The sequence below is a fragment of the Euwallacea similis genome, chromosome 5 (genome assembly GCF_039881205.1).
Source record: "Euwallacea similis isolate ESF13 chromosome 5, ESF131.1, whole genome shotgun sequence".
Taxonomy (NCBI): domain Eukaryota; kingdom Metazoa; phylum Arthropoda; class Insecta; order Coleoptera; family Curculionidae; genus Euwallacea; species Euwallacea similis.
Genome location: NC_089613.1, coordinates 2,778,389 through 2,802,617, shown reverse-complemented (window position 1 = coordinate 2,802,617; position 24,229 = coordinate 2,778,389). Strand labels below are relative to the sequence as shown.

Genomic DNA, 24,229 nt, shown 5'->3' with positions numbered 1-24,229 from the left:
TTAATGCGATTTTTATCCATCACTTACATCAAATCACCGTTCTCAAATAACTGACGCAATTTCCGGGAAAATTAGGAGGTATCTCGTGCTTACAAGAGCTTATCAATATTTGGCGCCTGGCGTCATATTTAGATACATATTACGTGGATTTACAGTGCTTAGTTTCTCATTATTTATTTCATCGGAACTATAATTTTGCAGTACCTCCATCTACTAAAAATGACGAGTTCGATCCTGCTTCATAGGCCATTACCTGCATTAACAATACTACCTATAATCTCTGAACAAATTCAAGGTAATAGATTTCAATGAAAGTTTTTCGCGGTGCAAACCTCTTCTTTCGATCCCATGGTGACGAAATCGACATGTGGGTTTTCCTCGAAGCGTGAACGCATGAATGCGACAATGAATGCTTCGAACAGATGATGATGGATGATGATGAATGCCCGCTATGGAATTTACGGCCAAGGTGAAAGAAATGGAAAGCCCAACGCGCCGAAAATAACGATGAAATTGGTACTAAAGATCGGTTCTTGAAGAATTGGTGAATGATGATGCAGCAATCCAGATTCTTACTCTCCAAAAAACAACTTGGAGCTTTTTGCTAGTTACGCCTAAATTTTCTAAACTTTGTATTGGTGCTCAAAAAAGGTATTATTCTGCGTTATTTCATCCCTTTAGGAGTTAGGTTTACCACGATAGGCGTGAGTTAACAAAATCATCTGAAGATGTTCAAAGTAAATATAAACAATTTTAAAGAACCACCACAAACATGTGTTCCCCATGAGCGAATTAATTTACAATTCAGCCAAGCACAATGTATTTATTAGGCCTATTCTTCGTCGACTTCATCACTGTCTTCCATTGGTTTTCAGAATCTAGACACGTCACTAGAAATTTTGGAAATCCCGATAATAAAATTTGCATGAAGGATTTTAATTCTTTGCAATAGAGCCATGAATGTCTACCAATTTTCAGTGTTATTATTTGAAGCGAAATAGATAGCAGTACAAATATTATGTGGGTTTTTATTTCCATTAAGATATTTATGAGGAATTCCAACATGTTAGAAATCAGATGGTCACAAACGATATTCCCGATAACTGTTACAAATGGGGGAAAAGTTCTACTTTAGGATACTTAGATCACACTGTTATAATACCTGATGATATATTTGGAGGAAAATTTGGTTAGTTCAAACCATCAAGAGTCCATGGATCAATGGAAAAACATGGACTTTCAGCTCAATTTAAAGTCAAGTATTTCAGAATTACTTGATAGTTATCAGGCATAATGGCTTATAAAAGATTCAAGGGAAATACACATTGACTCACATGCTGTTATCAGATCATGTGAGATTTAAAATTGAAAAATAAATTTGAATGTCTTTTATACGATATGTATCAATACGTTAATACTTTGTAGACGATTTCGTTATCGTATTGACGATCTTCGAAATGCAGCATTGACCACAATTGGGCTACAGTGATTGACACATAGTACTTTCTATTAGGGTATCTTAATTTAATTGCCTCCAAATATCCTATTTTCTATTTTACAATATTATAGAATCAAAAACGTATTATGATAATGCTAACAGAATTTAAAGCATTAACTTTCCCAGGCAAGACTAATAAATCTGCTAATTGGGGAAAATCCATTTTTCAAACGTACGGTTTGGTCTATATGGTTCATAGGCACGTATGGCACATAAAGTTTGCCTTGTAATATAATTTATAAATTCCATTAATTTCTCCCAAACCGAGTGCAGCCAACTGTATCACAAAGTCATACGGAAAAGTTTAATTTTATGGTTTTTATTATTGTTATCGGTGTTAAAATTAAAATGATGGGAATTCCAGCCGTTTTGAAGCCAGATGAGGATAATTTGATATATAAGTACTTTACAAATTTTTATGTTTGTATTATAGCAAATCAGTTAATTCTATGAATTATACTACACACATCCAGGACTAATAATTTAAATATGATGGAGAGGACAAACATGAAGAAAACAAAAATTATAATAATTAAAAGGGATATGCATGTGAAAGAAGTAAATATTTTGATATAATGAGGAGGATTATAGGATTCTAACAGAAGCATTAAAATATCAATAAACATTTCTTAATGTAGATTTGTAAAAATAACACTTCCTAATTTTTAGACATATGGTACGATCATAGATATCAGTTAAGAAGTAAATTTACAGAGTTGTGATAATTTCTAAGCCTCACCAACACCTTTAACGTTTAAATTGTAGTTTATCATGTAGCCACCATTCTAATTATTTGTAAATTTTGTTTTTTTGGGAGGTTATTTTTGATTTTACATTATTGCTAACGATGTTCATGTAACCTAATCTGGAAGAAATTTTAATGAACATTTTTATAGCTTTTGCTTTCACCTTTGTTTGACTACATTTGTCAATGAATGTACGTTGCGACCTCAAGAATTCTCGCGAATTTGATAGACTTACGGAAGAACGGTTTATATTTTTCATATTTTTTTCGAAATCTTTTTGACATTTCAAATTTGGCTTGTAAACTAGCTGATACGTTAAGTTGAAATACACATAGATAGCTACGTTTTACTATAGCTGATCTCAGTTAGAACTACGCTGTAACAAAACTTATAAATAGTAATTATTTAATTATAATTTATTTCCTAGACATCTTGACGATATGGTGAATGTTACCTTATCCGGTGAATATTTTATCTGAAATGTTCGCTACTACTAATTAACCAGATTTCACTCATTTTGACTGTTTCAAAAACCTAAACACATAAACAATTCATTAATTGTAATTTTTACACGTATCTAGAGGGTTGAATACAACGTCCCGATTATCTGTGTTACAGATTCTAAAAATTGAATTTCTCGACCTGAAAACCTGCGAGCACCAAATTTTGGTTGAAAAGGTTCGTTTTTAGTGAATTAATTTAAAAAAAATTAAAATAAAGATTTAACATTGACACCATGCACATATTATGAAAATAAGATGTTTACGAACATTTTGTTATTTAGAGTTTTCATCATTTATAGGGAGTTTACCCTCAAAGGTTCTAACACGATCACACTAACTCTGCCTACACTTGATATGTTTAAGTTTAGTTTTAAACGTTTTACTTGAAAAAAAAATTGTATCTACAACTTTTAATACTTATTATATACATATACGTCGGAAATTTAGTATTTCATAAATTTTGATTTATGATATTAGAGTTAATAATACTATTATGATAGACAAACTGACAGAGCTAGGGATTAAGCACTGTCGAACGAGGTTACTACTACTGCCGCTACTAAATTACGAAGATCGGGGAACCCCTTTTGGGATTAAGGTATGCCTTGGGATGGAAAAGTAAAAGCATGAGTAAAAAATAGGCAGTTGAGATACAACAAAAAGGTAGAAGTGTGATCGAGTTGTAGTAAATTCGTTAGTTTGTCTTGCTATATTTTGATAAAGTGATAACATTTCTTAACTATGAAGAATGTTCCGAATATTATTCCGACATATGTATATTATATATTAACGTAAGCATTTTTAGTAATTACTTACGTACTTTACGTTATTCCGCCCCTGGGCCAAATTTGAAACCTAATGCAGGAGGACCCTTATTGGATCAAAGGCATGGTCCTTCTTTTGGCCTAAAGTACATACAATATTTTACCTAAACACACATAAAATTTTTCAAATTTTCTACATAGACTACGTAGAATAACATTTTACGTAGGTATTTTTAAATTAAATTTCGTTAAAAAATTAACATTTAGCATTAATTTTACTTTACAGGCCATAAAAATATAGCAATGCCCGCCGTTGTCGCGGTCGTAAACTCATAATTTTTACTATAGAAACTAAGATGTAGGCAAATATCTGTGCCTAAATTGACATTTTCTGCGTTTTTTGGATAATCTAAACCATGTATTTTTTAATCTTAACAACCCGACGCAATCATTAGTTGGAATTAAGTATGTTGTACTGTATTGCAAATTTAAATTCTTCCATTATCCAAAGAAAGTTTATGTCCCAATTTATTTACAGTGCACACGTCAAACATATTTATTGCCCATGCACAAGAAGCACCTTTGTTAAACTTGAGATTTTGGTCAAAAAACTTGAAATTCCAGATCGCACACAATAATTTAATTAATAATACCCAAATTCATCGGAATTACCAGATATTAAAAAAGGTTTCTACAATATTAAGCAGTCAAAAGTTTTTGGAACGAACATTATAATCACGTTTGTGCGAGCTCTCATTAACGGAATTTTTGGGTTGCACGGTTTTTTGTTCAGACGATAAATGGTCGGAATTTGCCATCATGTAGGTAATTTCAGCTATTAGTGTGGCATTAAAGGCATCATTTCTAGGTCAGGTGCTTTAATACAACCATGCAAAGGAAAATAATCCAATTTCCAAAAAAAGCGTATATTAAATTTCATTATATGTTTTGCGGCTACGTGTTTTCAAAATAAGTTTCCAGAGATGGAATTTCACCGTAATCCATTTTTAGTATAATATAATTTTTACGCTATCTGCAACCACATATATTAAATATTTCTGGATTTAAGCAGATATTTAGGTATTTGCTTGTACAAAGTATTTTTCAATATATCAAAAATTTTAAAGCGGTACAAAAACCAAATAATACTACTTTACTAATTCCTATTAAAAAAAAACGTATAGGTCTATGGTAGTTAGGTACACATACTGGTACACATATTGGTAAGTACGAGTAATTCGGAATTTATCCAAATTGAGCTATTATGACCGAATAGATGTTTGGGGGAATTTGGCAAAAGGTAATCTAAAATTAATTAGAATTCTAAAAAAATGGTAGATAAGCGAAACATCTGAACAGAAAAATTCAATAAAACGAAATTAGCCAAACAGACTTCCTCTTGAAGTAAATGGGGACTCAATCGAAAAGATGAACAGTAAACTTAACCAATTTTATAGTATCCCGCGGACTTAATATTGAAGAGAAATTTTTATTAATTTTCAAATAAATTTATTGTAATCTATGGAAATTTTGAAATAAATTTAGAAAAAACCCCAACTGATTTGAACAGGAAAATATAATTGTTATAATTTAAAATTAAGCGAACGGACCGATATGGATTTCTTCAGAAATCTGATAAAAATTTGGAGGATGCTTAATTTTTTGAAAATATTTCGAGACGCTTTAAATTATCGAAAAGTTTTCAAGTAAATACAATGAGTGCATATTGGGTAAAATTCTTGAAGCCATTTTGAAATATCAAAAGCGTTGAAAAAAAATTAGGGATATGGAGAAGTTTCAAGTTTTCATAATAATTCCTGGAACATTTTGAGAGACACTGTTAAGATCATTTTGAGAGATTTTAAAAACTTGGTGGTGAAATGGCAAATTTTAGTATCTTGACAGCTCTCTTGATGAGTCAGATAAAAAATCTTTCAGCGAAGTGAAGAGACTTTAGAGGAAAACCTTGAGATCGATTTGAAGAGTCGAAAACCAGCTAAAAAAGTTGAAAACATATTCAAAAAGAAGTTGAAAAAATTTATTTTTTGGACGTACTTAAGTAAAATGGGACAGAATTTTACATACCTTTTTGATTTCAGACTCCTTTTTTGCATTAATTTGAATTCATAATAGATACTTTTCTAATAGATACGCAATCCAAAAATATTTACGAAATTAGTGCATGCATGAAGTTTCCTGGTTAAGTATGGTGATCTAAGTTCCTAATTTCTTCAGGCATTACATTATATTCATCTAATTTTTTTTAGTTTTTGAGATATTTACCAAATTGCGAAATATTGCATGGATGTGTTCCACCCATATATCATAATTTAGAAGTCTTTAGTTCTCCTTGGATTTAACTAAACTCAAGAAGCAGGGAAATTTACCCCCATACCCCTCGCTTAGACTATGGCTTTGGACTACGAAGATTATGAGAACATATGTAAATAGATGCATGGTGTTGCGTATTCAGCTCAGAATGGAGTGTTTGCTTTGCTGCTTACGGACTCATTTTCCAAGCTCCGGTTCAAATTCCAACAGGAAAGAAGGCGAATTCCGGCTCGTCAGAAGTACTCAGAAATATGTAGGAGTCCTGATTAGTATTCTACGCACATTTCTGACAGCCCGAAATCGGTTTTCCTGTCTGTTTGAAACAGACCTCATGTTTAAATCTATGTAACGCCACTACTGCCTCATTTAATACTTAAGTTTCTCACTTACAAGTGACCAAGTTACTCAAGTCCCGTATCGTAAGACGACATTGCCAGTACTTACTAAAAGGTGTACCCATCAAAAACTCATGGTTCAAGGGTGCTTTCAAACAAATCTTATTTGGTAAACAACGCGTGCTTCAGTTAGACCTTCAACTCAACTTTGACTTTGACACATTTCACTTGTAAACAGTGAATTGCAAATCTTTTCAGAGCACTATTGACCAGGGATTTTTCGAGCCTCGCGACAACGTCGCTTTCTTGCTTTCTATATGCGCATGTTTCGGGATTCCCATAATTGCGCGTAGAACGACGCTTTCAGTCACGTTGTTTTCCAATGTTTGCGCACCTACTTCCATTCTCGAATCCCCCTCGATTCAATATTCGACTTGCAGTTCTTTCATTAACGTTTCAGCTCTTTGTGGTGTTGCGTGTCCGAGCAAACGACTTTTTTCGACATATTTCGAAATCCGAATGCTTTCAAAATATCGCCGACAACTTATTTACCGCCTAAATACGAATAGTTTACCGCCACTCGCGTAATCGAGCAGGATTCCCGTGACTCTCGTTCTATCCCAAACCAAATCGACCCAGCGTGTGGCTTTGGCAAAATGTCGCGAATTCAAGAGCCTTCGTCTAATGTTCCAGATGCTGGAAAATTGACCGAGAATGAGAAATCCGAGCTTACCGACTCCAGGGCCGACAGTGGTTTCATTTCCAGCGGAAATCTGATGCTGTCACAGGAAATTTCCCAGGAAATTCTTCCGGATCAGTTACCTTACCCCAGCAGTCATCAGGCGGATTCGGGTATTATTGAGGATAGCGATAAGAAAACCGGTTCATCCATGCATATCGACAGCGGGGTGTATGTGACTAATGAACTCAGTTTGAGCGAGAAGATATCCAAGCTGAATTTGGAATTGAACGACCTGAATCAAGCTAAAGTTGTCGCTCCGTCACCTGTGGAACCCAAGAAAACCGCAGATGATGTTCCTTGGCAAATCTACTTCAAGCAGGATGAAGATGGAAACACGTAAGTTTATTTCAAGAATATTTTCTTCCTTTGAGTTGTCAATGATGAACATTTCCCACTTGGGTATCTATAGAACACCGCAGAGATGTATCCATTTATAGAAAGCTTTCTTAGAAAAGAATTGGCATACGTTGATGCCCCATGTCACCACACTAAATTGCTTAAATTCCGCAACATTGAGGGTAATTTTGATGATTGATAGTTTTGATTAGTATCTATTTACCAAATTTGGTATCAATTGGGGGAACTGTCACAGATGTGAGGAGAGCTAGGGTTTTGAGTTTACAATTCTCTACATTTAAAGAATGTTGGTATTGGGTTTGAAAATTTGAAACCACGGTACTGCGACTTTAAGATTTAATGAAAACAAATCCAGACTTAAATTGTAAAATCCTATCAGAATTGGTAATTGATAGATTTAACTTATCACCTATGATAACACATAGTATCCCTTAAGTCAAAGTAATGGATGATCAAGACACAAATGTAACCACTTTGAGACCACCATCCCACCTATAGGATTTGGTATTCCCTTGAATATTCCTGATATAAGTTCCTGAAATAAGGAGATAATTCATTCCAGTACTATACTGGTACGAATCAGCTGACTCATCAGTAATTGTTATCTCTGTTCCAACAGAGATGTCAGTTCCAGATCATCAAAATGAGTTACACATATGCTCAAAATACCTACTGGTTAGAAGTTTTTGCACGTATTTCTGGCTGTATTTGACAATGTAGAATTAGACTTCCATCCTACTGGAACAAAGCTGTAGACTCATTGGATAGAATCAAAAACATTGAAAAACCCTTTAGGACTTTCAAAAGTTCTTTAAACATTGTCATCTTCTTTACTTTCATTTAAACTTATGTGAAGGAAATACTGAAAGGTGTTCAGGCTTTCAATTTCCAGAGGAGCTTTTCGTTCTTGATTCATACAGACATATATTTCTCTGGGATTTGAGAAAATTAGTTAAAAAATAAATTTGCTTTAATCTTTGATAAGATAAAATTGAGAAAAGCCGTCTTCTAAAAATGAATGCAATATGCTTTACTTGACATTTCCATATGAGTTTTAATCTATATTTCAATTAGTAATTAGGCTTAACACAGTAAGTAGCTCCGGTCTGTCTGGTCCAAAGTGGAGACCCCGCTTCGCGCCGCACTTTGTCGGCTGTTACAAATATCCATAATATTAGCTTAGGTTCCAACTTAACTTTTATAAACTTGAATTATTTAAAATTTTGAACAGTACTTTTTCTTTTTATTTGGGAAGTCCGGTCCGTAAGCTGGAGACAACCAGAATCAGTAGATCATGCAAACCTCCAGTGCATTCGTAACTAATCATCATCATTATAACTGGCCAAAAGATACTTCAATGTTTGTTTGCTTATTCTTCAAGGTACCAAGCATTCTTCACTTTCATTATATTTTAATCCAATTGAAAATTCTACCAGTGGTTGTTTACCTTCAAGCCAAACATAAGCAAATACTACATATATATTCTGTTAGGAAACAGGAAATGGAAATTACAATTATCTGATACTCCTTTCATAAGTAAACCACATTCTCTTCCTCAATATATGTAGTTATACAAGGTTATGGTTTAAACAGGTTTTAAATTTATGAGACACAAAATCTTAACAAATTCAAAAAATATCAGTTCATTCAGATTAGAATAGAAAGTAGTATCAATTCGTTCACTTTTAGAGTTCAATAATATTTTCTTTTCTTAACGCTTTTCCTTCATTACGTTTTACCGGTAAATATATGCATATACAACAATGTATGTAAGTTCTACAGGAGGGCCAGTTACTACTACCTACTATTGCTGTCTTCTCAACTGTTAGAATTAAGTTAGTTAAATTAGACAAAACTTGATAAATTTGATGGTAAACTGAGATTAAAAGACGATATTGTCGAACTTCACTTGATTTACGAAATATTAAGCAAAAATAAAAATTTGGCAAAACGGTTTTTTTCTGAAAATAATTCCAAAATACAAGTTTTTTTGAAAAAAATATCTACACGGAATTTTATTATTTTTTTGCGACACACGCTGAAACTAATTAATTTTCTTTTTGTAATTTAGTTTCGTAGATACAGACCCTACTTCCAATTTTAGACTTTCCTCGTTCACACTTGAATTATCAGACTTTTTAAGTACATATTAAATTATCTCAATATATCATATACTCAAAAAATAATAATAATACTTTTAAGGTAAATTTGGAAAGAATCAATAAAAAGAAAATCGTCAAAAATTTATCAGGAGTTATAAATATTTCGTTAAAAAGTTTAATTGATGATAGCTTTTCCCGACATGAAACGTCGAAACGTCAAATTCTGCCATAGATTACTGAATTGGAAATAAAGAGTGTTATCAAAATATGAAAAAAAAATTGTATCTGTTTTAAAAAAAAATTAACTTAGAGTCAATACCTCAGAAACTAAACATCGAACAGAAAATGTATTAAAAACAGTACGTAAGTCTTAAAAAAAGTAATATTTTATGTTGTTTTTTTTGTAAAATCGCTAGTTATGGATTTATTTTAAAAACATTGTTGTGACAGTGTTAGTTTATAAATGTAGTTTCATAACTCCATATACTTTACTGTATATAAAAAATGCTTTGTTATGGAAATATTGGGTGTTAAAGTTGAATTAAAAAAATTCAATTTTGTGGATATCAATAGCTAGTTAACATGCATTTTGCAACGTCGTGCCATTTTCGTGTAATAAAGCACTTGTGAGCAATTTTTTACAGAAACTTTTACCCATTTTATGGAACTTGAGTACATATTTTCTTAACAACACGTTTTTGGAATATAGTTTGTACAGTAAACTAAGGTTATTTTTAGACATAAAATACGTCGTTAAAAGTTGTGCATTAAACCCTGGAACAATCTGTACAATATTTCTACAATTTTTTCCAATAAAAAATGCTGAAAGTATGTAAGTCGGCGCCCATCTTTTTGTAATTTTAACTAAAAAAAGTCTCATAAATTCAATATTTCTGAAAAACTTTAAAATTAATTTTTTTTATTAACATGCTTTCAAAAGGAACGATATACATTAAAAAAATGAATAAACTTTCATGATTGACATGATATCTTTCTGGAAAATGGTTCATTTTATGGATATCAAACAAGAGTACTTTTTTCAGATTAAGCTTCAAGCTATCCAAAAATATTTTTTTTGTGTCTTTAATATACAGGGCGTTAAAAATATAAGTACTAATGTGTACAAGATGATCGGTTCCTGGCGAACTCAAACTGCAAAATGAGTTTCAAAGACACTATTTTAAGGGGCCTTAAGTAGTATCTATCATATTAAAAAATTATCAAATTATACCAAGCACTTTAAAGGTTATTTAATAAAAACCGATTTCGGGCGTCTTTTAGGGGCCTACATCTTGATGGGGAGATTCTGTAGAAATTTTTTTTATAAGAACTTATCATGTGATTTTGACACTCTGTATATGTATCCGAAAGCATGCCTACATTTTTCGGAACACTCTGTATAAAGTAACCATAACATATCTTTGGTCAAATAATAATAATCATAGTGCATGAACAACTCTGTGTGCCCTTGCGTGAGTAGCAATTATGGGCCATGAGAACTACAATAGGTCATTACATTTATTACACATATATTTATACAAATTATAAATGTAGCTTTAGGGCTTTTAAAGATCGTTCAGGGCTACTTATAAAATTTAATACTCATAATTGATGAAAAATATCGGAATTGCTTATTTCAAAATTGGCGAAAGTTTGAATAGGTACTTCCGAACCTATTGAAATTTGAATTAAAATATTAAATTCAATGTTTAATGTCTAATTTTCGTCAGAATGTAAAACGATGAAATAAAGACATTAAGGTCCTTTCTACTTAAAAAAGAAATTAAAATGAATACTGCCTCCTTGATTTTCACTTTTTTCACGGCAATGGGAATATCCCATCATTCTTCTACGATATCTTTTCCGGTACTTTTCCGAAGCTTTCACCACTTTCATTACTGCAACCACACATAAGAAATACAAACATAATAATTAATTGCCCCCTGTCTGACATCCTACCGTACCAAGACGACGTGCCTCTGCTATAGGTGGTCGTTTCGCATTTCGTGAGAAATCAGCTTGAGTTTGCTGGAATTCCCGCCATTAATTTAGCCTCGAATTTAGTCAACGAACGGTTGTTGAAATTTTTAAATGTGAGATATCCATTGTGTAAAATTTGAAAGCAAGTTGGATTTACCCAGTTTACGACACTACGGTTATATCAATACGAGGGACACACAATCATTTTGTTTATTCAAAAGTTATAGTTATAACTTCAAGAGATTCATTAAAGTAATATTTAATGTTTCAGTGATCTGCACAAAGCAATTCTGCATAGATTTGCTGAGGTAGCCCTAGCTTTGATTCGAGTGGCACCCCATCCCAGTTTGCTGGACACTCGTAATGATGCTTCGCAGACCCCTCTTCATTTAGCTATCGGAACTGAACAGTACCTTGTGGCCAGATGGTTGATTATAGCTGGTGCTCGACCATGCCCTAGAAGTTCAGAGGTAATATACCCCCAAACGTTTTTTACACTGAAATTTGAATCTCGCATATTCGTCATACAAGACAAAGAAACAAGAATTACAAATTGTAAAGCATTCGTAGTCACCCAAACGCTTAAATCAAAGACTTTTTTTAAATTGTTTAACCGTTATGATTAAAAACTAAAGCCAACATGCCCCCAATCATAAGGAGACCCGTTTCCTCCGAATGGCCGATGTGCCAAATGGCTTAGTTATGTACCTATCTATTTCTGTTTTTAATTGTTTCTCTTTTGGCATCTCCTTTGGTTGCTGGGACACGGTATCCACCACTCGAAAAAATTGATTTTTTAAATTTATGTTTTCTGTCCTTTGTGTTTGTGTGATGGATATGAACCGAACTGATGAGACACATTTCTTTCTTAAGAGACCTTTAGTTCTTTCACCTTTCAAAGGTAAATTTAGGCATTATACAAAATAGAAGTCTTAACACCCGTCATGAATATAAGGGAGTCCCATTGGGGAGTCCCGTAATTGCGGTCAACAAGCACCCGCCATGATGTACCAACAAACCATGATCACCACATAAAAACTTACATAATTAATAATGTTTTTGTTTTAATTATTCAGTTCTGCTTATTTAACTCACCATTACAAAACTCGTAATTGTCACCCGCCCAAAGCAGAGTAATAATAAGAAATGAAAGTTTATTCACATGGGTATTAATTTATGTACAAGTAATACTTTTTTTGTTTTAGGGTAATTCACCTCTACATCTTGCCGTAAAACTAGGAAATTTGAATTGCGTGAAAGCCATCACCGACCCTGTAAGTTTCAAGTCCAGGGAAGCATTGGCTTTGAGCTACAAGTCAATACCTTGCGAAAAACCAAATCTCGAGCAATGGAATTACGATGGTAAGTACCCTTAAATGGGAATTTATTTAAGTAATTATCTCAATTGACGTAAACAATTTAAATTAGAGATCTAATTGCAACTAATATCGGTCATGGATTTCTTATACCTAATGGATTATTGAACCGTAAAAGGTCAGAACTAAAAATAAGCTTTTATCTACAAAGTATTAGATTGTTTATGGGATGTCGCCTTCAGTAGTATTTCTTGTAAATTTTTAAAATGTTGGCCATGTTCAAGTATCTTCCTGTTATATTTACATAGTGAAAGGCGCATAGCTGACAGAACCGTTTATAAATTTTCTTCATAATTGCATTTATCTGAATTGTATTTTGTTATTGAACGATAAGACAGCGATTTTCCTAGTGACCTTTGATTTTACCATTGCAAAAAAACATTGCTAAAACCTCCACTATTTCCGCCAACCTACGCCAATTTCGAGGTCAAATTGCAATCTTCTAGGTTCGTGGTATTTTACTATCGTTCCAAAGAAATTAAAATACGTTTCTGGGAATCAAACATATACAAAAAGGCGCTGATTCGATCACTTGTTTAATTTCGAAATAAGTATAGCCAAATGCTGTGTAACTTTTGTATCCTTGTTATCTCATTGATACATGAAATTCTGTATAAGTTTAAACATTTGAAGCTAATTTCTTTTAAGAGAATATACACATACCAATGAAAATGTCTTACATCTTGTGTGTAATTTAGTGATGTTCTGTTGCTTAGTCTTCGAAATATTGGACGAGAAACGAAAATGAATTGGAGTTCTACAAGAATTTTATATACCTATAGGAGGACCATAGATTTTTGAAAATTGAAAATAACATACATTGAAATTTCAAAGCAATTTGGGAAAGTTCTCTTTCTGATGGTTCCTTGTTTTAAGTTCAAAAAAATTATTCTAATAAACATCTCCCTATTATTAGAATAAAGATCGTCATGTTTCAACCATATCTATGACCTATAAAATCACCATTAACGCGAGCAGTAAAGCAAATTTATGATAAGTTTATCAACAACGCGAATTTTGGACATATTCGACGAAATTTAGCATTACGGTTTCAGACCTTAAACAAGTGCCATAATACTAAAAATACAGACACATTTTATGCATAGTGTCTGTCTGTCTCTTGTCTTTGAAACTAATTTTAGGATCTTTCGAATGCCTGTTTGTCTAAAAATATACTCAAAGGTAATTTTAATTCGGACCATTCCCTCAAAACCGTTAACAAATCTTCTCATTAATCTATCTCAGCGACTTATCTTCTATTACGACACAACTCCTCTGCGTTCATGTGCTTTTCAGATTTCGAAAAAAAATTAAAGGACTTAAAAAGGAAAATAAATGATTAAAAGCAGTTTTCTGAAGAATGACTTTCGCTGTGCTAAAGCTATACTGAAAATATGCGGAATTTTGCTGCCAAGCCAGCAGGATCAGCAGACCAGTCTGGTTTTCCCAAACGCGTCGTGAGGTCCTGAACGGGCCCCCAATAAAATTTCAAATTTCCTGCGTTCGTGGCAGTGATGCCAAATTTCACCCGTAAAATTCACTCCATTCTACTATGAATAAATTAACGAGAAACGTTAACGTTCATTGAATCATTTCAGGGAAACATCCCATAATATCCGTTCATGTCCCATTGCAATTGTTTGAAATGCAATTGATGATGTTTGCGTACGTAGGTACAAAAAACGCCACATCATCGCACAACGACCCGAATGCACCCATTGAAATGTGGGTTTTATATGAAAATTCAAGAAAGATCAGTATTACATTTATGTTTTATATTAAATTATTAGCATCATCACCTAGCAACCAACCCACTTTAGTAGTAGTAGGTATTCTATTAGCCGACTCGGTTGCAAAAACGATTTAGGAAATCCCAAAGAGATTATTAGCAAATTTCCCCATAGCAAGGTTATCTTTAAGTAGCTTAGATCTGCGCTGTCTGTCGAGAGATGACTATGATCAGGTACCTTCGTTCTTGTAATTTCTCTGGTTTACCGTTGTGTAGCTAATCATGAGGAAAATATTGCTTTTGCAAGAAAATATTGCAGCGCATATTCAGTTAGAATTAATTGAAAAGTCCAAGTTTCAATGAGTGGTTAATTATTAATAATTTTTTTCACATCGTTATTAGAGAATATATTCGTCTACCTGCGTCACATTTTTCTTATCTGTCTATACTTCCAAGTAGTGTTTACATACATTTCAATATTTCCAAATTCGTGCAAAAATTAGATGATTAAGTAGGTATTGTTTAATCTCTCTCTATTTTAATAATAGTTAAGTAATTTTATACATAAACTGCACTTATTTTAAAGATTTTTGGACAGGCACTAAAAAAAAATAGTAATACGCCAGGTTTGAAGAAATCTGTGATTTAAAAAGATCAAGAGTATGGTAAAGGAAACCTTGAGCTAACTTTCATAATGTTCGATAAAAGATAGGAAGTCTTGAAGGGGGCGGCAGAGAAGAAATTGTGAAATATCATTCACCTACATACTTTAAGTTTTTTTTTTATTATAAAAGAAACTCTAATAAACTAATAAAAATTGAGTAGATTTGATGCAAATTGGTCCGCCTCGTTATCAAAATTTTTGTCTCCTATAAGGAACTTGTTAGAAACTTTTGCCTCCTAATATGTAACTAGTTTCTGGTAATCCCCAAAAAAATGCTGTATCGTGTCATTTATCCTAATTTAAGCAATTATTGCGTAGATGTTTTTATTTAATAGTCCGTGTGCAATGAGAATTTTTTCTCATCTTTTTAAGTGCCTCAAGATGATCACAATACAAACATCAAAAGGTGTCACTGAAGCGATATTTTTTCTAAACCGCAGAACCTTTCATTTTAGTAGGTATTTAATAATGCATTTCGAGGAGGTTCGTAATCTCTGTTGTCATTAATAGAGAGGTTTAAAAAGAATGCGATTATGTTGTCATTCAAGCCTCGGGATTAAATGATTCAACGTCAGACATTTTGTTGTTTCCATATGGCTTTTACAAATTATCGTAAGCGAAAACATACAATCTATTGTCCCGTTATTATCCTCGCAAATTCGTTTTTACGGCGCCGACGAACAATCTATTATCCAAAAATCAACAGGCTTTTTTAAAATTAACTTAGTTCCGACTTAAATCAAAATAGATCAAAAATAGCCAGAATCTCCGTCTCGCGAATCCAGACCGATGAATCAAGCGATTCCATTTTAGGCCAGGCATCCAAAAATTAAAAAGTTTAATTTGCTCTAATTTTAAACATCTTTCGCCGCGTTGCCAAATGGTCGATTTTTACATTAGTTAATACAAAGTGTTTTTGGTGCAAATTGGTTAAATATTTATGAGCTGGTTACCAAACCACAACTGAAACAATCGGCGGACAGGAAATCCCAACAACATATCGGAAATTTTTTGAGAAGTCGAAGAATTAGTAATGATCACGTTCGTTTTGAATAAACATGATATCACCTTTTTATCCGCCTTTCTCGAACGTTCTCTCTTATACGTGGTGATACAACGAGTAAATGTGGAGGTGATGGTTATTGGGTTCAACCTAGTCCAGGATAGCGAACAAGGACGGAATCGCAAGGTATGGTCGGTTTGAACACGAGGTCAAGATTCTCTGATATGCAGATGATGCGGTCGTCATATCTGAGGCCGAGCATTTACACGAATCTGGAATTTTTGAAGTAACATCACATTTTTCACGATTGAAAGGATAACTTCATATGCTTCTTTATAACAGAAAAATAACTCATGTTCTCATATTTCTCAGCCGTTTTTAAGTAAAAATACCATGAAGCTCTTGAAAAACTCTCGACTTTTTCAGTTAACTCATTGACTATTTGGAAGGATCTTTACATTAAACTCGAACCGCCCATGTTGCTTTGCGATAATTAGTTCAAAGAAAATAGTTACTCATGTATTTGTATATTGTCCAGAGGTTTCTATACCAAAATGTGATCTATAAAATTCTTTCTCATAAACCGCACTAGTTGGCGTCTACTTTTGCAAAAAAATCGTCATGATGAAACAATCAAGGCCACCGTCACATACAGCGAAAATACCCAAAAGCGGAACGGAACCTAACCTGAAAATCCATTTTAAACCAATCAAACGAGAACATTAGATGTTTGACATCATTTTCTGTCATGTGACAATGGCCTGACTGGAAAATATTACGGTTTTGGGTGCTTGCTCGTGATTGGTCCCTTGATCGAATTGTGACATTGAACCAGAATCATCTCTTCAAAACCGCACTAGTTGACGCCCACTTTGTCAAAAAGAGCAGTGGTGAAACAACTGACTGATAAAAAAAAGAATGGCCATTGGAACCGGTCTGTGATTGTTGAAGCTTATATTTCTTCTGGACACGGTGATAGACTTTAAGTTTGTTCTTTATTGCTAAATTTATTGTACTATCTTGCACTTGATGAGGAGCTTTCTATATCGTAAATTTGATCGAACTGAATATACTTTCTATTGTAATGCGTTCAAATTTAGTGCAGTAGTGTGATGAATTTTGTTGTTTTAAGTCTTTAGGTAGAGTAGCTAACCAACATTGTCAAGAATGCACTCAAATGTCGCCTTATTGCTTGTTTTGATAGGTCAGTTATTATTTTATCTAAATTTAAACTGAAAAAATTCATAGCATTAATAGTAAATAAAAGTGTAGATTCAGTCCAATCATAAAAAACAAACCATGTTAATTGATGATTTTATCAGTCTCTTCAAATTTAATATGAAAATGAATGAATATCACAATGTCATTCTCAACAGGGTCAAGAACTCAACCGCTCGCTTTCCTTTTATTTTGTTATTTCCTTTTTACCTGTTTTTTAATGTTTATCTGTTTTCATTAGACGGAAGGATGTAAATATCTGCTTTGTACAAGTCGATGAAATAAAAGTTTAAATGCGAGTGGGTGGCAATTCAGTCGATTAAATATTCGCAATTGTGAAGTGAAACATGACGTACAACCAGTTAATGAATGCAAATTTTTTCACTAAACAAAGGTATGTATGTGCCGGGATTTGCGATTCGAGATCAACATTTATTCTCGGAAAAATGTGTGATTTTTTGATTAACTGCCGTCGTTTTTTGTTTTGTCGAAAAGTGAAATCATCATTGTTTCTCTAATAGTGTGATGATAAATATCATGTCGCTCCTAGATTTGGTATAATAAGGTAATTAAGATATTGAATTTAATAATATGCCGCGGTTTAATTAATATTGACGTGTTATAGAATAGCCTAAATTGTTATACTGGAAATTCCAGTTGTAATTTGTATGAGTTTTCCATATTATAATTTAGTTTACGAAGTGACGGTTTCAGAAGATTTTCAAATTTCACTAATATTATTTCGTAAATAAATTAAAATTATACATGTAATTGTATAGAGACTTTTTTCTGTGGCAACTCAAAAATCCCCCCAAGATTGTCAGATTTAACCACCTTTGATTTCGTGTTGTATTGAATTCGCAATTTCAAATAACATAACATTCTAATTACAAGGCGGAATGACAGAATAAACAACCATTTAACCACGGTTAAAGTTTAATGCTCGCTTTCAACGAACATGACTACATTTTTAATTTAATGCGTCTTTCACTCATTCATGACCCATCATAGTATAAGGAATCTGGGAAAATTCATGATAAACAAATTTTTTGTTTTTGCGGCGGTGGCTTCTACCGAATTTGGATCGTTGGAAATATTCTCGGGTGACCCCAAATGGGCTCCATTGCTCTACCCGAATGGAATTTAGGAAATCCCAACAACACGAAATTCAATGTGCTAACGTCCACGTTGCCAAATTGCTTAATAGTTGAGTGCGTTAAAGCAAATTTAACAGACTCTCCGACATACGACGATAAGTATTTAAAATTTAAATCCCTGTTAAGTTGATATAAAGTGGGAATATGAGATGCAGTATCTAAAAATATCTCAGAGATTAATCGGTTTTATTGCCCAGATTTCATTATCAGGGAAATTGTTTTATTTCTGATTGTACCAATCATCGGGTCGCTAAATTCAATTTATCTGTGTTGTTGAAATAACTCTATCATGTGGATAAATAATTTTTTATGCGGAGGTAGTCAAAATCACCATGCATAGGGAATATGCTATATTCCTCGTCCTATTGGCGGTGAATATATGGGGTGGTCCGCCTCAAATGGCTGGGATTTTTCATCTCACAATTGTCAATGAAAGTTCATTAATAGTTGCACACAATTTTGATTAAATTAAATTACTAGAATTCCTGTAATTTTGAGAACAAAAGTGTGATGACGCCATTAGCGACGACGAATTTGATTGGTTACTGATAGACTCGTGACAAATCAATGCTTTTTTGTTTGATGCTGTTTCAACAAATTCATGTTGAAAATGGGTTCTAAGACTTAATTGATTACAATCTCTAGTTATCATCTTTATAGGTACATAGGAAGGCAGAGTATACCACCCCAGAGATGTGGGACAAAAGTTAATAATAGGGAATAAAAAGCCTCTTTGATCTAGTCATGATAGTGAAGGCCACTTTATGGTATTCACCCCTTTCACAAGTTCCCTTTATTTGGAACTTGACTCACTTGACATTTACAAAGGCCCAAAAATCACAAATCAAAATACCTTTACATCTGAAAATAACCGCATATTCAGGATCTCGTGATTACGTAGGTGTTTGCGCTCGTCTCCTCATCTATTTTGAGCTCTGTAAATGTTTTCCATATCCTCGAAACAGATGCTCTGTTTACACGGGTTTATTTTCCGTTAAATTCCCGTTCACGCAATCCAGTTTCCCCAAATGCTCTGATTGCATAGGAATGGTTTTTCCAGACTCCCTTTGATGTATGAACGTTGCGTAAGTGTGTGTTAAGTAGGTGCTAAAGCGTAATCATATAATATTTTGTTAAGTCACACGATATTTACATGGAGTAAACATTCCAACATATCAAAATCATCTGCGTTATCAGTTTTATAGGTGGGAATTCCTCTTACCTAAATAAATTGCGGATTTTCCTTTTGCACGCAAGTTATCAATTGGGCTCCTAATGATGAGGTGCAGATATTTTTTTTCTTTTCACTTGAAGTGCATAGCAAATATTTGTAGGTATTTTTTCAAAAATTTTTAATAGCGGCTCGTAAAATGCTTACAATAATAAAGCCATTATTCGTAATGACTTCTATGTAAATGTTAAGAAAATTTATTAAGCAGGAATATATGTCAGCTACTGATGAACAATCATATATATGTAAAATTAATAAATTAACACTATCTTAATAAGTGGAATTCAGATAAACATCCTCACCCAATGTTTCCCAGTTCCGACTCGAAAAGTTTTAAGGTCAATGCCCAATATTTTTTTAGCTCACTTAAACAGAGAATCCTTCCGATTTTGAGTTTGTCGAAATATTTAGTAAACACATTTAAACCCAGCACATGATTATATGTTTATTATTTTATTTCATTTCAGGTCAAACATGCGTACATGTAGCAGCCATATCTGGTCACCTAGATGTCCTGAAACATCTCGTTTCCTGCGGTGCTGATATCAATGCTCGTGAGGGACTTGCAGGATGCACTGCCCTTCACTATGCAGTGGAGAACGGAGATGAAAAAATGGTCAAGTTTCTCCTAACAGAATGTAGTCTCCTAAATCCCCATATTACGAGCTACAGACAACACAACGCGTGGCAAATGTCCTCTATTGTATCTGGTACCATCAGACAATCTTTGCGTAATCTAGGCGTTGAATCGCCTTATTCCAGTGAAGACGAGAATGAGGAGGATAGTGATGATGAAGAGGTAAGTGATTTGACATTTGAAGGAATTTATAATATCATCATGATTCACTGAGCAATGTGACTTAAACTCATTGCCTTAAGTCAGATATCTTTGAAGAATAACGTTCAGGTTTTCATATACACTCTCTTTTTTTTCAGATGTTCGAAAATCGACAAGTTCATAGATTTTCCCTGAATCTAGTAAACGCCAGTGCCTGAAATCTGCACCAAGAATATCTTGCCATTATGCAAGCAAGAATTGCAAATTAACCACGAGACCATCAGGTACATATGGAAGGAGGAAATGAATAAAATTTAATACCAAAAACTGGTGAACTATAATTCACTATTCAAGGGCCTTAAAACTCCGCTTTTAGTCCATATAATTTGAGTACGAATCTCTTTTGCTCTGCACCATTGTTAATGACAATAGTTAAGGGGTGAATGGGAACGTATCAACATCTAAATTCGAGTGAACTGAAGCAAAAATAATGTTACTCATTTTGTAAATAGTATATCCCGCAGCCAAATTGAATAACGGCATTATTATTTTTAGTAGGGATTTCTTTATAGCTGATATCTAGTTTTCCAGTTTTAAAACGAATATAAAGAGAATGTGAAAATGTGTTTAGAAAATGTCGACTCTAACTTATTTTTACCATTTCCCTATGGATGATAGAAGTCTGTAAATAGTGATAATTTTTAATGTAAATACGTATTTATAAAAATTAAGACTTATTTCATTTGTAGTGGGGATATATGTATCCTTCGTGAATTTACTCACGTCCTGTATCGTTAAATCAAATAAATACGAATGTCGTGGAAGGTGTTTGATTTTTTGACTTTAAATTATCACAATATTGGTCTTTTGCTAATAATTGCAAATAAACAGAGGTGCCTTTGGACTGATATTGTGATGTTTAGAGAATTGCTGGTGAAAGATGAAGACTAAAAAGCAAACACTGTGTTCTTTGTTATAAACTCCAATGATATGTGTAAAAAGATACGTTATATTTATTGTTGTAATTTAGGTCTGATCGTGAAAATTTTGTACATATAACATTATTTGAAGATACTTATTTCGTATTAAAAATTGTACATTACAAACACATTAAAGAACGTAAAAATTTATTTTAATTTCTCTTACCTTATTTCACCTTTAGTCAGACATGTAAGTATGAAAATAAACAAATTTTACGTAATACAAAGAGATAAAAGATTTTACACTTTTGTAAAAGTGTTGGCTGATGTTTATGCTGCCTGTAAAGAGCAATAAAGACTTAAGATGACAAGAAAGATCCCTCTGGAAGTATTTTGCCACGTGACGGCAGTAGAATTAATTTTAAAGAAATCTTAGGTAGCACATTTGAGGGAGGGGATAAAAATTCTAATAAATATAACATGAATAATACAGTAGGATGATGTATACGTAAATAGCAGTTTGGTATAAGATCAGACAAAAAATATAGCTATACCAACCTAGACAAATGTGTCCCTGGTGAAACAGTGCATCAATGCAATGTGTTCATGTATAGGACGGCCCATAATTCAGTTGGACTGTGGGTCGAACAAAATATACAGAAAGGGAATTAAAGTATAAAGTAATTTTTCTGTTCAAAACTGCATACATTGTTTACATTGTTGACTTAACTTCAATACCCATTGAAAATTTTTCATGTGACGTCTGCGAACGAATACCAATTCCCTGCTCATTTTTAAAGTAATTTTTAGGTTAGATATTAGTTTTTTTCAACTCTATCAATAATTTTCGTCTTTGTAACAGTTTATCGACAAAGAAATGTTGAGGCACTTTGCCTTCAATTGCATAAAAAGCGCCCTTCAAAAAACTCACTCAACAACATACTCTACTGGAACCCAAATAGCCGCTATAGAACCCCGGAAATTATTATTTCCCCCTAAATATTCGAAACCCCGACAAGTCTGGCTGGAAAGTTTGGATACAATAGATGAAACAAAGTTGGGAATTCTAGAACTACACCCAGACATATTTGCTGCAGCTCCACGGATAGACATAATTCATCAAAATATAAAATGGCAACAGCTATATCGATATGTAAGTTATGCACATACCAAGTCAAGATTTGAAGTTCGAGGCGGTGGAAGAAAACCATGGCCGCAGAAAGGGTCGGGAAGGGCGAGACATGGTTCCATAAGATCGCCACTATTTAAAGGAGGTGGTGTTATCCATGGACCAAAATCTCCAACACCACATTTTTACATGTTGCCATTTTACACTAGACTACATGGTTTAACTTCCGCGTTATCAGTTAAACTGGCGCAAGATGATTTGCATATAGTAGATAGTTTGGAAATTCCTTCAGAAGAATCTGACTATATGCAAGAGTTGGTGAAGAGTAGGCTGTGGGGACCATCTGTACTTTTTGTGGATAGGTAAGAAATTTTTAATTTTGGGATAAACACTTCAATTATGGACTTAAACTATAGCACAGATATAATGCCCAGGAACATAACTGCAGCCACAGATGTAATTAAACATTTCAATTTAATGCCAGTGTATGGGTTGAATGTATATTCAATGTTAAAGCATGACACTCTAGTCCTTACCAGGTCAGCAGTAGATGTTATTGAAGAGAAGATCCTGACTAATTTACATAGAAATGACTCTAAGGCAATCTTAGCAAAGTTTAAAGTAAATCAGTTGTAATTTAGTCAAATGTAATAATAATAAAAACGTATTTTATTTACAACTTAAATTTATTTCAATTTAATACCAAAATGATTTTGGTGGAATCCTATCTTCTTTAATATTCATCTTTTCCATAATATCCATCTCAAAAGTACACAGTTTGGGTTCAAATGTCACTTCTGAGACTTCACTGGCAACTGTGTCTTTAGGCTGTTCAATATAAGTAGCTTTGGTTTTATAGTCCTTTGTTTCTTGAGCAGTTGCTGGAATGGGAATTATTCTTCCTGTTCTGGCAGACACCCTAACTTTGTCTCCTTCTTCAGTATACCTTTGAAAGTTAATTTACATTTATTAAATTTCCCAGAGACATTAAAACAAAAATACCTCCATTCATATGTAGTTGCTTTCAAATCTGATGGATCCACTAAAGCAACCTCAGTTGTTACTAGCAGTGGTTGTTCCTCTTGAATATAAACACCTTCGAAATCCTTTCTGTCATCTTGCCCTAAATTCTTCAATTTGCAATTTAAACCCTCCACTGTAACCCAATTTCTTTCTTGTATTATTGATTTAACTATTCCTTGTTTACCTTTGTCTTTACCCACAAGAACTTCAACACGATCACCTCTAACAAGTTTAAGATATTGGTTTGTAATAATAAGAGCAAAAAATAATTTACCGGAAGAAACTCCACTCTTTGATTGGCTCAACGAAAACCATGGGTTTATATACTCCGGGTTGGTTTTCATTTTTAAATTCCAAAGTCCAAGGCCTGTGAAGACCGAAGTAAAACTTTTTTCTTTGAACCACTGCTTTAGGTTTGTATTGAGGACCTTTGGGGTTTCTCCAATAAACTTGGTTCATAGCTCTCTGTATGTATCTTTCCGGAAGGTTTGAAAATTGTGTGGACCATTTTCCAATTCGAACCAATTGTACTGATGTTAGTCTCATTTTTTAAATTTATAAGTATTAGTTGGAATTTGTCTTGATTACAGTAATTTTTTCTTGAATCAAAATTTTTCTAGATTTCAAAACTAAGTACTAAGTG

The 24,229-nt window shown here is 33.3% G+C and overlaps 4 protein-coding genes across 4 annotated transcripts in view; 3 read left to right on the top strand and 1 right to left on the bottom strand.

Annotated features, from left to right (window-relative positions):
• The first annotated feature begins 6,552 nt into the window (after positions 1–6,552).
• Positions 6,553–21,650, top strand: cact (NF-kappa-B inhibitor cactus). Its single transcript, XM_066389993.1, has 5 exons — positions 6,553–7,255; positions 11,630–11,828; positions 12,564–12,720; positions 20,204–20,535; positions 20,673–21,650. The coding sequence occupies exons 1-5, from the start codon at positions 6,834–6,836 to the stop codon at positions 20,730–20,732; spliced, it is 1,170 nt and encodes a 389-aa protein (XP_066246090.1). The 5' UTR covers positions 6,553–6,833; the 3' UTR covers positions 20,733–21,650.
• A 533-nt stretch (positions 21,651–22,183) lies between these two features.
• Positions 22,184–24,229, top strand: part of fidipidine (coiled-coil domain-containing protein 93) — a 242,044-nt gene continuing 239,998 nt past the window's right edge. Inside the window, exon 1 of the mRNA XM_066390728.1 lies at positions 22,184–22,195. The gene's annotated coding sequence lies outside the window, so the exon portion shown is untranslated. The remainder of the gene's footprint in view (positions 22,196–24,229) is intronic.
• Positions 22,239–23,229, top strand: mRpL4 (mitochondrial ribosomal protein L4). Its single transcript, XM_066390195.1, has 2 exons — positions 22,239–22,925; positions 22,980–23,229. Exons 1-2 carry the CDS (start codon positions 22,312–22,314, stop codon positions 23,197–23,199), a joined length of 834 nt encoding a protein of 277 aa, XP_066246292.1. The 5' UTR covers positions 22,239–22,311; the 3' UTR covers positions 23,200–23,229.
• mRpL24 (mitochondrial ribosomal protein L24) lies at positions 23,231–24,202 on the bottom strand. Its single transcript, XM_066390196.1, has 3 exons — positions 23,861–24,202; positions 23,566–23,808; positions 23,231–23,509 (listed from the first exon to the last, which is right to left on the bottom strand). Exons 1-3 carry the CDS (start codon positions 24,130–24,132, stop codon positions 23,260–23,262), a joined length of 765 nt encoding a protein of 254 aa, XP_066246293.1. The 5' UTR covers positions 24,133–24,202; the 3' UTR covers positions 23,231–23,259.